Here is a 13656-nt window from a genome sequence, read left to right as displayed (position 1 = left end):
AGAAAAATAGAAAATTCTTTGCTTTATCTGAGAGTGAGGAAAGCCTTTCTAATTATGAAGTAAACTCTGGAAACCATAAAAACAAATTTAAAAAGTTTCACTGTATAAACTTGTAAAAAAATCTGCATGGCAAAAAGAAAATCTTAGGTAAAGTAAAAACTCAAATGAGTAGCAAAATTTGGAATTCATATAGCCAACAATGAGGGTAATCTCTTTAATATATAAAGAGTGCCTACAAATCAATAAGAAAAAGACTAATATTCCAAAAGCGTAATGGGCAAAGGATGTAAACGGTTCATAGTAAAGAAAAAGGGATATGACTTTTAAGCATTTTAAAACATGTTTAGCTTCATTTATAATAGTAGAAATGCTTAGTGAAAGCACAATGACATCATTTTTCAAATTATCTGATAGTGGAGACCATAACAATTACTCCCTATGTTGGTGAGAGTGAGGAAAACACACTCATATCTGGTAGGAATTTAAATTGGCTTAACTTCTATGAAAAGTAATTTGATAGTAACTTTTTATATACCATTTAATCCAGTAATCTTATTTCTAGGAATTTATCCTATAGATCTATGTCCCTATATGCAAAATGAATACATGGGTATTTGTTACAGCATCGCTTGCAAAATAGGGAAAAATTTATTAATTTATTAGAAAAGTCAGTCTACATTTGTACATCAAAAAGAATGAGTCAGCACTAGTAGCTAGGCACTGTGTAATATGCTATCATTTTTTAATATATCTACTATGTTAGTATAGCCATAGATTTTCCCTGAAAGGATACACAGGAAATTGGTAATAACACCTCTCCCTATGCTTGAGGCTTGGAATTGGAAGGAGCATACTAATTTACTGTAACATTTGGTACTTTGTGCACATATTACCTAATGAAAAATATCCTTTGCCTTACAAATCAAGAACCTGGAGGACCCTAAACAATTAAATTACCCAATAAAGATTTTGAATGTTTTAATAATAAAAAAAAATAGCTGAATATAATAATTATTACATGTTGGGCACTGTATTCGGGGTCCTTTACAAACATCTGAGTTTTTCCAACAACTCTTTTAAGGTAGTTGCAGTACTTTACAGGTAAAGAAATAGATTCAGAATATGGCCTAAGGACATGCAGATAATAAGGGCCCTTTTAAGAAGTTCAGTTGAATTAGGATTGAGAAGTAACATCCAAATAGACATCCACACTTCTCCCAAAAGCATTTATGGGTGGCTTGTGTGTGTGTGCTGGTAGGTACATGTATGTTTTCTTATACTTCCAAGGAAAGACAGCCATCATCTCACTCAAAATTTTGTGGATTAGGATTGGAACTTGTATGATTCCAGCAGCCTGCACATCTTGAAAATCCCAGCTGCCAAGATAAATGTCTTTTGAGAGTAAATATTGTCATGTTTCTGTATAACTATGATGTGGCCTATTGAATTTTAAATCTAGGCCAAGTCATAAAAATAAAAATCAAAGTCAAATGAGGGGAAAAATTTGAAATGTTACCCCTCCCCCTTTTAACCTAACACCTTTTAAATGAGGACTTTTGCTTCTATCACTATAAATAATCAATAAGGTTTTGTATTTTGAGCAAGGGTAAATTGCAGCCTTTTTATTCTTCACTACTCAAGGGATCATTTTGACTGTTGATAAACTGGCCTACATATTAAAATACATCTTTGTGTATCTTAATATAAAGTCGCTTCGTATCAGATTCAGTTTATAGCATCTGGAAGTTTGCTCATGGCAACAAATTAGGGCTTGCGTTTACTACTGACTCACTGTAACACATGGTTTGTGGTGGATACCTACGTATTTTTTATCCAGTGCTCTTTAGAAACAAGATGTACCTTGGAGTTTTTGCCAGCTTTATTGAGATATAATTGATATACAGCATTGTATAAATTTAAGGGGTGCAGCATAATGATTTGAGTTACATGTGTTGTGGAATGATATACAAATGAAGGTATACCTTGTTTTACCCAGCAAATGCACTACTTAAAAGAAGTATGTAAATGGAATTACTGAACAATGAATCTTTTTCAGCTTAGTCATTTGCAAGATGCTTTGTCATATTTGTTCAGGCTCATTCTTTCAATTAGCTTTGATTCCTGTGGCAAGTAGCTCCCTGTGTCTGCAAATACTTATTCAGATAAGTAAACATATGTTGCAGCAGACAGATTTCATATGCCTCCTTTAGAGTGTTGTCCATTGACTGGTTAAATATCTCTCCATAAAGCTTACCAGCTCCTGTTCTTATGTGAGACTGCAGTTAGGTTTTGCTGTCTAGCTTAAGGTGTATGGCAGTAAGAAATCCCATCTTTGTTTTAATTTTCACTCAAATATCTTCATTTCTTCCCATGCACCTTCTTGTTCGCATCTAGAACCATAAACTGTAAAAAAGCAAAAGTACTGCTTTTTTGAAGAATGACTTTGTTGGAGGTCAGTTTCTCCAAGTGTGGCCCCTACTCTTCAGGTTAGCATGGATGGGGTGATCCTTGCTGTGGGGTTGACTCTGGATACCAGTGGTTCTGACATCTGCTGTGTGCGTGGAGACTGGTGAAGCTCCACAGTTGCCTTGCCCTTGCGGGACTGTATCCCTCCTGCATCCTCTCCTTCTCTGCGGGAGCTGCGTCTTAATCCATGTGGAAAGATGTCTGCAGAGTCTGCAGTAAGTGTGCACTTTGAAAGTCACCATAAGAAATAGGCTGTCACTTATGGTGACTAGTGCCCAGAATGGGCTTGGTAATGTGAGCATGTTATGTCTACTAATGTGTGACCAAGCCACCACGTTCCTGTGTGGGAAAACTGCACTTCAGCCCTATTTCCCAAAAAGAGGAGATAAGATAACTAATAGAAGAGGAGATTGCATATTAGGCAGCTTATTAGTAGGTTCTAAAGGTACCTATTATGTGAAATAATTGATGCAGACTGGAAGCTGACCGTTGACTTGTTCTGTACTTTGTGATAAAATGTAACTGAAGCAATGACCTTGCTGAGACAATGTTGACCTTCCTGGACACAGGACCAACACTTGTAAGATGATAAAACTGAGGCACAGAGCCCTTAAATATCTTGTCCAGATGGCACGTAGGGATTCATCTTGACCTGTACTGTTAACCTTGCAGGATACTGCCTGAATGAAGGCTGATTTGAAAAGATAGGAGTTCTTGCACTTGAGGAGTTTTTCATCCAATGTAAGTGGTAGAATTCCTTCGGGACAGGTCTCCCCAAGGCATTTGAGTGTGTTCTTGCCCACCTCTCCAGCTGCAGCCCTTGACAGTTCATATTTTCTGAACTCTATCTGAGGTCCTCTCTTGTGACTTGTCCCACTGACCACATCCAGCTTCCTTGTAATTAGGAGTGACACCAAATTAGAAACAGGTTCTCCTCCAAGGTTCGTGTCTTCTCAGGCATCTGTGTCTGCTGGATTGATGGACCACGTTCCCCCCCACCCACCCACCCAGCCCATGTCCAGACTGTGCATGCAGTAAGTTCTCTGCCAGAGTTCATCACATAGCTCAGTGAGCAGATCCTAGGCGGGTGTGGGAGTGGCCCAGTGCCAAGTTCAAAGCCATTGCCTCTGACAAACAGGCTTATCTTTCTTATTTATTTATTCCGTGAGACACTGTTGATTTTGATGAAATCCAAATTAGCACCTTGTGACTTTGTAATCGTACCCATGGTTCAGACGCTTGTTTGAAATATGGCTCTTTGAAAAGAGAATATTTTAAAGTGTGTGTTCATGCAAAATAAATTATGAATTCCTTTAGCCACTTCTTCTCTTTAGAAATAGCACTCATACATATTTTATACATAAATTGACAACGATGGCAGAGACCTCATCTTCCCTGTAGCAATTTGAGCCAGACTGATTGAGGATTTATTGCCTAATTATACTTGTCAGCCTGACATAAAAGTCATTAGTTCTGGAAAAACATGTTTGTCATAGTGGGATTATCTCTAATTAATACAGTCAATATCGAACATATATTTAAAGCCAAACAGAATGGTAATCTCCAAAGCGTATGTTCCTGGACTACAGTGAACTGATGGTAAACCCCTTTGGGTCACAAAGCAGTGCTCTAAGAGCAGGTCTGTATTTGAAAAGAGGAAATGCCATGTTGTACCTCGTTCCTTCAGCTTTGAATACAGTGAAATCCGTGCTACCGGCACTAACTCCCACTGCCGATGAATGATAAAGATTAACTAAAGAGCTCATGGAATTTGGCTGTCATTGGTGAGTGACTGGACCAGGACTCAGACATGGGGTCCAGTGTGTGGTTTTCCCAGCATCAGAATCCACTGACCAAGTTGATCTCTGCAGTGTCCACACGTGGTCTTATTCCCCTTCCCTAAAGCACACGTGAACTTGGAAGTCAGCGGGATAAGCCAGGCAGTCCAATGAGGCAACCGTCTGGTGGGAATGGCTGCTGCTGCCCAGTGTCCAGGCGTGTGCTGGGTTATCGATGGTCATTGCAGTGAGGTGATGCAGAGCTGGGGACCTCCCAGGGCAGTGGTTATGAGCCCTACCGCACGGCCCCGGCATCCTTGTGGACACACTGCTCTGGATGGTGAAATCATTCCATTCTTTCCAAGCTGCTGCACAGTTCACGGCAAACTCATTCATATGCTCCTACGTGAGCCCGCCTCTGCCATAAACATAAATGTCGGAAGTTGGTTCTGGACAGAAAAGGTTCAGTTCATTGGCCCTATTCATTCCTACCCCAAAATGGTTTCCATTATGTTTTTCCATACCAATTAAGATGTTTCCACAGTGATAGACCCTGTCACAGAATACTTGTGTTTAGTAACCAGAATGGCTGTGAGAGGTCAGTGTTGTTATTTATCCATTTTTATCAGGTCTTTGTGCAGTAATCATTTTTGCATAGCTATTTATTTAAATCATGGGATGGACTAAAATATTAACTTGCAAATTAGAACTAGCAGGTAAAGTGGCAGAAAATAAACTTGCCATAAACATGCAGAAAAATTGGCCAGGGAGCTTATACTTCTCTACGCTGCCTCAGTAAAGAGTGCTGAGTTGTGGACATCATTTAGAAGGCTGTTGGGAACACAGGCTCATAGGTTTCTTGGCAGAACCCAGAAGACAAAGGCACACTGGCTTCCCGAGTTGAGTGTGCAGGACCTTTCCTAGGACTGTTCCCGTTGGGTAGGCTGTTGGATTACCTTCGACTTCTTCCTGAGATGTTTTGTTGGAAACTGAAGGGGAGGGGGTGCCGTGAACAGCCTCACAGAATACCACCACCTTTGGACACGTGATGCAAAGCTCTTCAGAGCAGCTCCGTGAACATTTGAGATGTATTTGGAAAAGGTTCCTTCGGTGTGTAAGCCACACCAGGTGTCAGGTGTCTGGCCCCCTCTTTGGAAAGGCAAACCCAACCCTAATTATATCTACTTATGGAGGAGACTCTGCAGGGTACTGCTGTTTCCAAAACCACGGTCATTTGATGTAGTCAGACTCTGTGTGGCCCCAGAGCAGGGACTGCCATCCTTTAGAGTTGACATCCGGGATGTCTAGACAAGCGAGATTATTAAACTCTTGTGATTTGGTTCTAAAACACATTAATAGAAAAATTAGATGTGGATTTGAAGAAGAAGAATTTTATTTCATTTCATTTGAAACTCAGATTCACACACTTACACAAACACTGTATTCCCTTAAATGAGGTCGACTCTAGTAAGGCATGCCCCCACTGGTGTACATGATATTTGCGGTTTGCCGAAGTTTGGCTTTGTAGTATCTAACGTAACTAGTAATTTTTTTCTCCTTCTAGTCTAGTATCCCTTCTATTCCTGATGCCAATGCGTAAGGACTGAAAATTGCCCACATGACGTGCTTGGTAGCTTTGCCTCCCTCTGAGAATGCTTCGAATGCCTTCCAGATTCCTTTTATGTGTTAATCTATAAATATGAATTTTAAATACTGATATAAAGCTTTGTTTACATCTCATGTGAAGGATATCACAGTAAAAATACATATTTGCTCAAACCACAGATAGCCGCCTCTTAGCCTGCATTCAGGAGCACATGACACTGCCGTGGGCAGCCTAACCCCTGCTCTGTGTGGAGGCTCCGGGCTACCCGCTCTGGCCGCACACCTAATCCCATACCCTTGGGCAGAGGTAAGGGGAATACACAGAGAGCCATAACGTCTTAAGTGGTGAGTTACATGAGACAGACAAAATGCTCGGACACCAATAGGCTTTGAAAACTGACTGGTCCAGTTGCCTTTTGCTGTGTGGTAAATTAGTAGCTTAGCAAAACCCATTCGATTTTGTTCATAATTCTGTGAATTGGGAATTTGGGACAGGGCACACATGGGTCATTTATCTCTGATCCACGTGGTGAATTTTGGGGCAGTTGGAACCAGAGGATCCACTCCCAAGGAGGCTTCTTCGAAGACTCTTATATCTGGGTCTTGGTGCTCTGTGGCTTCCCTCTCCCCACATGGCATTTCAGGCCACAGGACCTCTCCTTGTAGTATGGTGGCCTCTGGGTAGTTAAGCTTCTTCTGTGGGGGCTCGGGACTCCCAAGAGCAAGTGTTCCAGGGTGCTAATGAGAAGCTGTCAGTCTTCTTCTGATCCAGCCTTGGAAGTAGTCCTGTATGTCACTTCTTGTGCATTCTGTTGGTCAAGCAAGTTCCTAAGGGCAACCCAGATTCAATAAAGACAAATTAGATGATGCCTAGTCATCTCTAGAGCAGAAAGCTCTGGTCTGTAAAAGAGCTGGTCGTAAAACTCCTTTGGGGAATAAATCAGTTTTGCCCAACAACTATTTTGTATTCGAGGAGAAAGCCTGCAATGTAACACATTGTTTTTCTATTTGTATTTGATTTTTGCCTTAATGGAGCAAAATCAGTGCTCCTGGCTTTAGTCATGATGATGATGCTAATTGTGCATGGACAACGGTGGCAAGAGAGGGCTGTTTTAAGTAGGGGTGGCTGGAAATATGATTGTACCTTTGACTGAAATAGGAAACCCAGAAGGAGAAAAAGTTAGGGCCCAACAGTCTAGTGATGCTTTAGACCACAAGGAACAAAATACCCAACTAAAAGCAGCCTTAAAACCCTCCTTTTTCTCTCAGAAGTAGTCTGGAGTAGGTAGTTCCAGATGTGGTTAAACTCACAGATGTCAGGGCTCGGTCCACTTCCCTGAGTCTCTTGGCTTCCTTTCGTGGTGCTCCATGACCACCTCCACTCCAAATATCACGGTACTATTGTAGTAACAGAGAAAGGAATCTCTCCTGATGGCTCCCAGCCTCATGCGGCCCACACCAGAGTTCTCCAAAATCCCACTGGTCAGGGTTGGGTCAGATTTCCACATGCTAGCTTCAGAGCCTAGGAGAGCTGGTATTGGCATTTTCAGGCTTTTTCACAGGAAGCCGGCTCAGCTAGAAGGGAGAAAGGCATTAGGTAGGTAACCAACGATGTCTGTCACAATGATGAATTCCATTTTCTCTCCCTACACAGTTGATAAAGGCTCACTTAGCAGCCTTACAGAGCTTGAATTAGATAGGCTAAATCATAACTGTAATAAATTAGTATTTACTAGAAGCCAGTTAGTGTCTCAGTGGGCTTTTCCCTTCTGCTCTGTGACTGAGAGCTGATCCCACTGCTTCATAACAAATGAATGATTTGATTATTTTCCTCTTCTACAATTTGAATGAAACTCTGTGGCTGTCATGAAGACATGTATCCATCCTGTTACACCTTTCCGGTATCATGACATATTTGATATCTCTGTATGTGCTTTAGATATGTACCTACCGCCTTATAGGAGCAAGAAAATTCTATAGACATTATGAGCCATGTTTGTTTTACGGTCTGGGGGCTCAGAAAAGTCCCTGACATTTAGTCTGAGTTGAACCGGGACAACGAGTTCTAGCTCCCCTGAGTGGCGGAGGCAGGCTGAGCTAAGCAGAGCCTGTGACACAAGTAAAGCTAAGGAAGGAAGAAACTGTCTTGGCTCAGAAGGGACCGAGCTTGGGCAACTGGGATTGCAGGGTAGTGCTTATACACACACTTGTACATTGTATCCAGAAGATCTGCAGTGATTGACTATCTAAGCTGGGTAAAGCTGGAATCCTTTATTCTGTGGATCTGTAATTGTAATTGTCTAATCTGTAATTGCACAAATGTGATTTTTCACCCCATAAAAATCACATGCCATAAATTTAAGCTGAGGTGTCATTGTGGGTACCTTTGTGAATGGAAGGAGGGGAGGGGTAGGGAGACCTGAGGAAGGAAGCTCTAAATCTCATCTTCTGTCTGTAGCAGTTCATGTGGTCCTCTGACATTGGTTGAAAGCCTACCGTGCCCTCAGTGCTGGGGATGGAAGAACAGATAAAGGTACTCCCAGTGCTGAGAGAGAGACACACCACATCCCGGCCCTGCCCCCCGCCCCCCCAGCACAGTAGAATAGCAGATACGGGAGATCAGCACAATCCACCAGGCAAGCTAGTTGGGCTTGTTTTCCTTACAATTTTAAAGTGCCTCATTTCCAAGTTTGAGTTGGTGTAATAAAAATTACATTATGTTACAGTAATTGTGTTTGAACTACATTACAGTGAGTGCCAGGAGAAGGCCTTACCTGCCTTCCTGTAGGATATTTCAGAAATAGATTTCAAAGCCACTTGTTACCTTGGGGAAAACTGTATTTCCAAAATACCTGCAATGATTGACTCAAGTCAGTGAATCTGTAATTTACTAGAAGCTGAATTTCCAAAAGTCCTATTTTAAATGTTAGAAGTGTTGTTGAAAAAACTGGTACTTCTAACCAGAGAAGAGTGTAATGATGCCTTGGATACTTGTCAGAAAGAAAGCAAAAACGGACTTCAAGCTTAAACTCTCTTCTGATTTCCCCCCCACTGACCAAATTTGGCCCCACTCTTGGCTTTAATATGAACACAAGATCATGTGAGCCCAATTTGTGTCGTCAAGGGCTGTCTGCATCTCTCCATTTGTTTCTGAGGATGCCACCAATGGCCTCAGGGGGCCTGGTTTGGACTGCCACCTTTTGCTCCAAATCCCAGTCCTGGCTTAATTCCCAGTCTTCTGAGGGCCAGCTCTCCACCGTGCTTCTCCTCCCCATGGGTGCAGCCTGACATGCCACCAGCTCTCAGGACTTTGTCCTGGCAGTCTACGGCCATACCACCCTGAACGCGCCCGATCTCGTCTGATCTCGGAAGCTAAGCAGGGTCGGGCCTGGTTAGTACTTGGATGGGAGGACTTTGTCCTGGCAGGTCTGCTCTCCTGGCTTGGCACTAACAGAGGGAAATCACTACGAGAACTGGAAGCAATGGAGAGGTTGATGTCACTCCAATTCTGAAGTTCCTTGGCCATCCCTGCCACAGGGGAGTGTACTACCTGTTGGTTCAGAGCCATTCAGTTTCTCCCTGCAGAATCTCTTTTCCCACTTCTCCGTGTTCCGTACATCCAGAAGCTTCCGGAACATGGCCTACCAATGGTACTTTCTTAATCAAAAAGTCTCAGAAAAAGTATTTCCCTAACCCGAAAGTGTTCACCTTTCCTAACCCTGGTCCCATTCACACTGAGCCGCATAAAAAGCCGGCAGAAGTTTGAAGTTGTAAATTTTAAGGGGGCTCACCATTCAAGGTGTCCTGGATCAGGCATACAAGGCTTCCGAGTCCCTGTGCTTTCTCCCCTGTTTGGGAGTGGCCAGGCAGGGGTCAGCCCAGGTTTTGTGCTCCCCTGTACTGTGAGCAGTTCCTGGCTATGGCTTCTCTATCAGTAGCCTCTTTTCATGTGCTGTGGGGGCTTATATTAACCTGAGCCCTTCTCTCAGGAAGAGAGAATAGTTTGAGTAAAACATGTCAGAAGAATTGGATGAACCAAGGACGTAGGGCTATAAAATGGCTATTTCTGGGTGTTTCTGGGAGGGGCGCAGAAGTGTCTGTGGGGTCCCATGACCAGGACTGTGCCAGGTAATGGGATGAGCACAGCAACACCTCCCAGGGCATCAGTTTCCCAGCAAGTTTGAAAGTGTTTGTTTATTTTTTTTTTAAGATTTTTTATTTATTTATTTGGCAGAGAGAGAGAGACAGCAAGAGAGGGAACACAAGCAGGGGGGAGTGGGAGAGGGAGAAGCAGACTCCCTGCTGAGCAGAGAGTCCGATGTGGGGCTCCGATGCGATCCCAGGACCCTGGGATCATGACCTGAGCTGAAGGCAGATGCTTAACGACTGAGCCACCCAGGCGCCCCAAGTTTGGAAATGTTTAAATGTCAAAACCAGTCAGCATAGGAGGAGAATAAAAAATTACAATAATTTTCAGGTAAAATGTTATAATAGGAGAAACTTCACTGCAGGGTGCTCTCCCACATGTCTCCAAGGTTCAGATGACTTTCTTCCAGTTAAAGCAACTGTTTGAGAAACACTGTACTTAAGAAGGTACAATCATACAAAAATGTATGACATTTTAAAAGGGCGTTCTGTTATGGCACTTGTGAACTCCTGATTTTGCGGATAGTTCTTATTTTATGTAATATATGTGTCATGAAACTTGTGTTTTGAGTTGAGATATTTGTAAATTGGATACTTTTAAGTGCAATAGATACTTTTTAAGGAAACTGAAATTAGTTTATAAATAATCACCCTGATTGTTAGTTTTATAAATTTGAGTTTAATAAAATTATTTTTCCTAAAGTGGGTGTTTTCGCTTAACTATAATATAAAAATACCATTAAATTTATCTAACTCAGATCAGTGAAAATTTAAGACTATTTTTGTTAGTGGAGTTTTTTGTTAGTCTAAGAAGCCTTTTGTAGATTTCTGGTCATATTAAATATTTAAATTATTTCTAATACTTGTATTGTCTTAATGAAGCACATAGAACAAAACAGTTCAGTCACAAAGTTCCTCAGGGCAGATGATTAAATAACCATGAGAGTAACCAGGCTAACTTCAAAGTTGATTTGGAATGTTGTACTACTTCTTGCTCTAAGCAATTATACTAGTCAAATATAAATGTTCAGAGTACATTTTCATTAACATGCTTTATATGTCCAGCTACTTCCAAACGCTTTCTTGGTCCTCATACAGTGTCATTATTCAATAAATGTTTAATAGAAAGGCTCATTAAAATTTTATTTATTATACTTAATGTAAAAGAGTAGAAATGAAGATAAATTGGGTTGAAGTGGAATGGATAAAATGTAATTGAAATAATTTGGAGTACAATTTAAATAAACTTCGTTAATTTGGAAGTCTTAAAAGTGTGTGACCACAGCTTAAGATGCATTCAAATATATCATTATGAAGAAAATAAGAATATTGTATTACTGGTTTGTAGGTTTTTTAAGAAAGGCTATTAGCTTTAGTCTAAAAATAGAAAAGATAAAATTAACTTAGCTTTCTTTTTTATTAACTTAGTAAATGGGTTAAGCAACTACTTATACTCTGTTATACAGCTTATGTAAATGTTGTATGATCACTGGCTAGAATAATGTATAGATATCCTTACATTGTAAGGATAAAAAAATAAGAACACTTAGATTTTTTTCAATGACTTTTTTTAACCAGATTATAATTTCTGTTGCATGGGGAAAATATAACAAAATGTCATTGACTTAACTGCTGTAGTGTTGAAAAAAATTTTAAATTTTTAAATAAACCCTATTAATCTAAAAACTCAATCACTGAGTTCAGGTAATATGGAGAAAGTGTATGTTTTTTCAGAAATATTAAATTAAATCTTGCAAACTAGTAAATTAACTTTGATTTGGCTTAAATATTGTTCATACTAAGAGGGTTGGGTAAAGCCACAGTTGTGACTGTTAACTTCTCTGTAATTCAGGGCACACCACAGGGACAGATTCTGACTTTCTTTTTTTTAAGATTTTATTTATTTAGAGAAAGAGGGTGAGCAGGGGAGGGGTGGAAGGAGAGGAAGAGAGAGAATCCTCAAGCAGACTCCCCGCTGACCGCGGAGCCCAAGATGTGGGGCTCGATCTCATGACCCTGAGATCATTACCTGAGCTGCAATCAGGAGTCAACCACTTAACCGACTGAGCCACCCAGGTGCCCCAGGGACAGGCTATCACTTTTTTAAAAAAGGAAAACTGTTGGCTTATATTGGTTTTGCTGGCAGAGTGATATTTGTTAACTACAAGAACTGTGATTAAGTTGTTGAAATGAGATTTTACTGAATTTTTATATGTGTTTATTTCATTATTAGGCTATCAGCTGCAAAGGTCAACACAGTATATCTTACACTCTGTCAAGGAATCAGACTGTGGTGGTGGAGTACACGCATGATAAAGATACGGATATGTTTCAGGTAACATCTTTATTTTTCTTTTGGATGCAGTGTCATTAACATGACATCAGTTTCAGGTGTCTAATGTAATGATTCCCTGCTTGTGCATATTACAAAGTAATCACCACAGAAGGCCTTTTAACAGTTGCTACCACACAGAGTTACAAAGCTTTTTTCTTGGGATGAGAACTTTTAGGATCTACACTCCTAGCTACTTTCACGGACACAGTGTAGTAGTATTTACTATAGGCACCATGCTGTATGTGACATCCCTGGGACACACCTTTCTTTTCTTCACGGAAATTTTAGCACACTCTCCTTCAGTTCTGCATTTCGATATGTAATCAGAACTAGCCCAGTAGTGTTTGGTGATGTACTCGGTGAAAGAAGTGAGGATAATATAAAAATGAATTCCTGTTTGGGTTCTGAAAGACTAAGGGGGAATCCTTCATTCTAAACTGCAGACAGAAATTATAAAAGCTACATTCTTAGATCTCAATGCAATAAAAATACATATTAATAACAATAATAAAAATTTTAAAAACCAACCACTTTGAAAAGCCATGTTTGAACACTTGAATCAGAAAGGACGTTGATACTGCAGTTATTAGGCCTCTTAAAAAAATTACTATGGGAACATTATGTAGCAAAACTTGTGAGATGTGATTGACCTCATACTCAGAAGAAAATGTAAAAAAAAAAAAATCTAAAGTGCTTTCATTATACAAGGAAGGAGGGAACAAGGAACTAAACATTGGTCTCCAAGAGTTCTCTTTAAAAAATGACAGTATGAAAATACGGAACAGGTTCGTGACTAGCTTTATAATAGAAAGTCCAGAAGTACATCAAAAGAAAGCAGAAGGAAGGAAATAATAACGGGAAAAAAATTCATCAATTTAAGAAGAAAATTAATAATACATCTAAGATTTGGTACTTTAAAACAATAGAAAATTAAAATTAAGGCTAATGAAAAAAGCAAACTCAAATTGGGAACCATGAGACTTTGCATTTCTATATGGAACGTTAAATTATTAAATAAGTGATACTGAAACGTGTCAAAACAGTATCCTAGATATTATCAAAAAGGGCAAATAAGGAGCTCTGAAAAATGAGAAAATATGCTCAACCTGACTTAAAAAAAAAAGAAATATGAATTCAAATCACATAGAGATCTTACTTTTCACTTATTAGATTGACAAAAATCCGAACAGTTTTGTCAGAGATGTGGGGAAACCCTCTCCTAGTCCTATAAATTGGTATGACCTCTGTAGGGCAGTGACTTGGAAGTGCTTGTGAAAAATGAAAAATGCTTACACTCTTCGACTCAGCTCTTCTCTTTCTAAAGCT

General features: G+C 40.2%; 1 protein-coding gene across 7 annotated transcripts in view; it reads left to right on the top strand.

Annotated features, from left to right (window-relative positions):
• PELI2 (pellino E3 ubiquitin protein ligase family member 2) overlaps positions 1–13656 on the top strand; it is a 556167-nt gene that overhangs the window by 508272 nt on the left and 34239 nt on the right. For all 7 annotated transcript variants that reach the window (XM_027571669.2, XM_027571668.2, XM_027571666.2 and 4 more), the window contains one exon: positions 12229–12330. In XM_027571669.2, coding sequence (XP_027427470.1) covers positions 12229–12330 — 102 coding nt within the window. The remainder of the gene's footprint in view (positions 1–12228; positions 12331–13656) is intronic.

Source organism: Zalophus californianus, chromosome 6, assembly GCF_009762305.2.
Source record: "Zalophus californianus isolate mZalCal1 chromosome 6, mZalCal1.pri.v2, whole genome shotgun sequence".
Lineage (NCBI taxonomy): Eukaryota > Metazoa > Chordata > Mammalia > Carnivora > Otariidae > Zalophus > Zalophus californianus.
The sequence above is the reverse complement of the archived record's forward strand: the minus strand, read 5'-3'. Positions and strand labels throughout refer to the sequence as shown.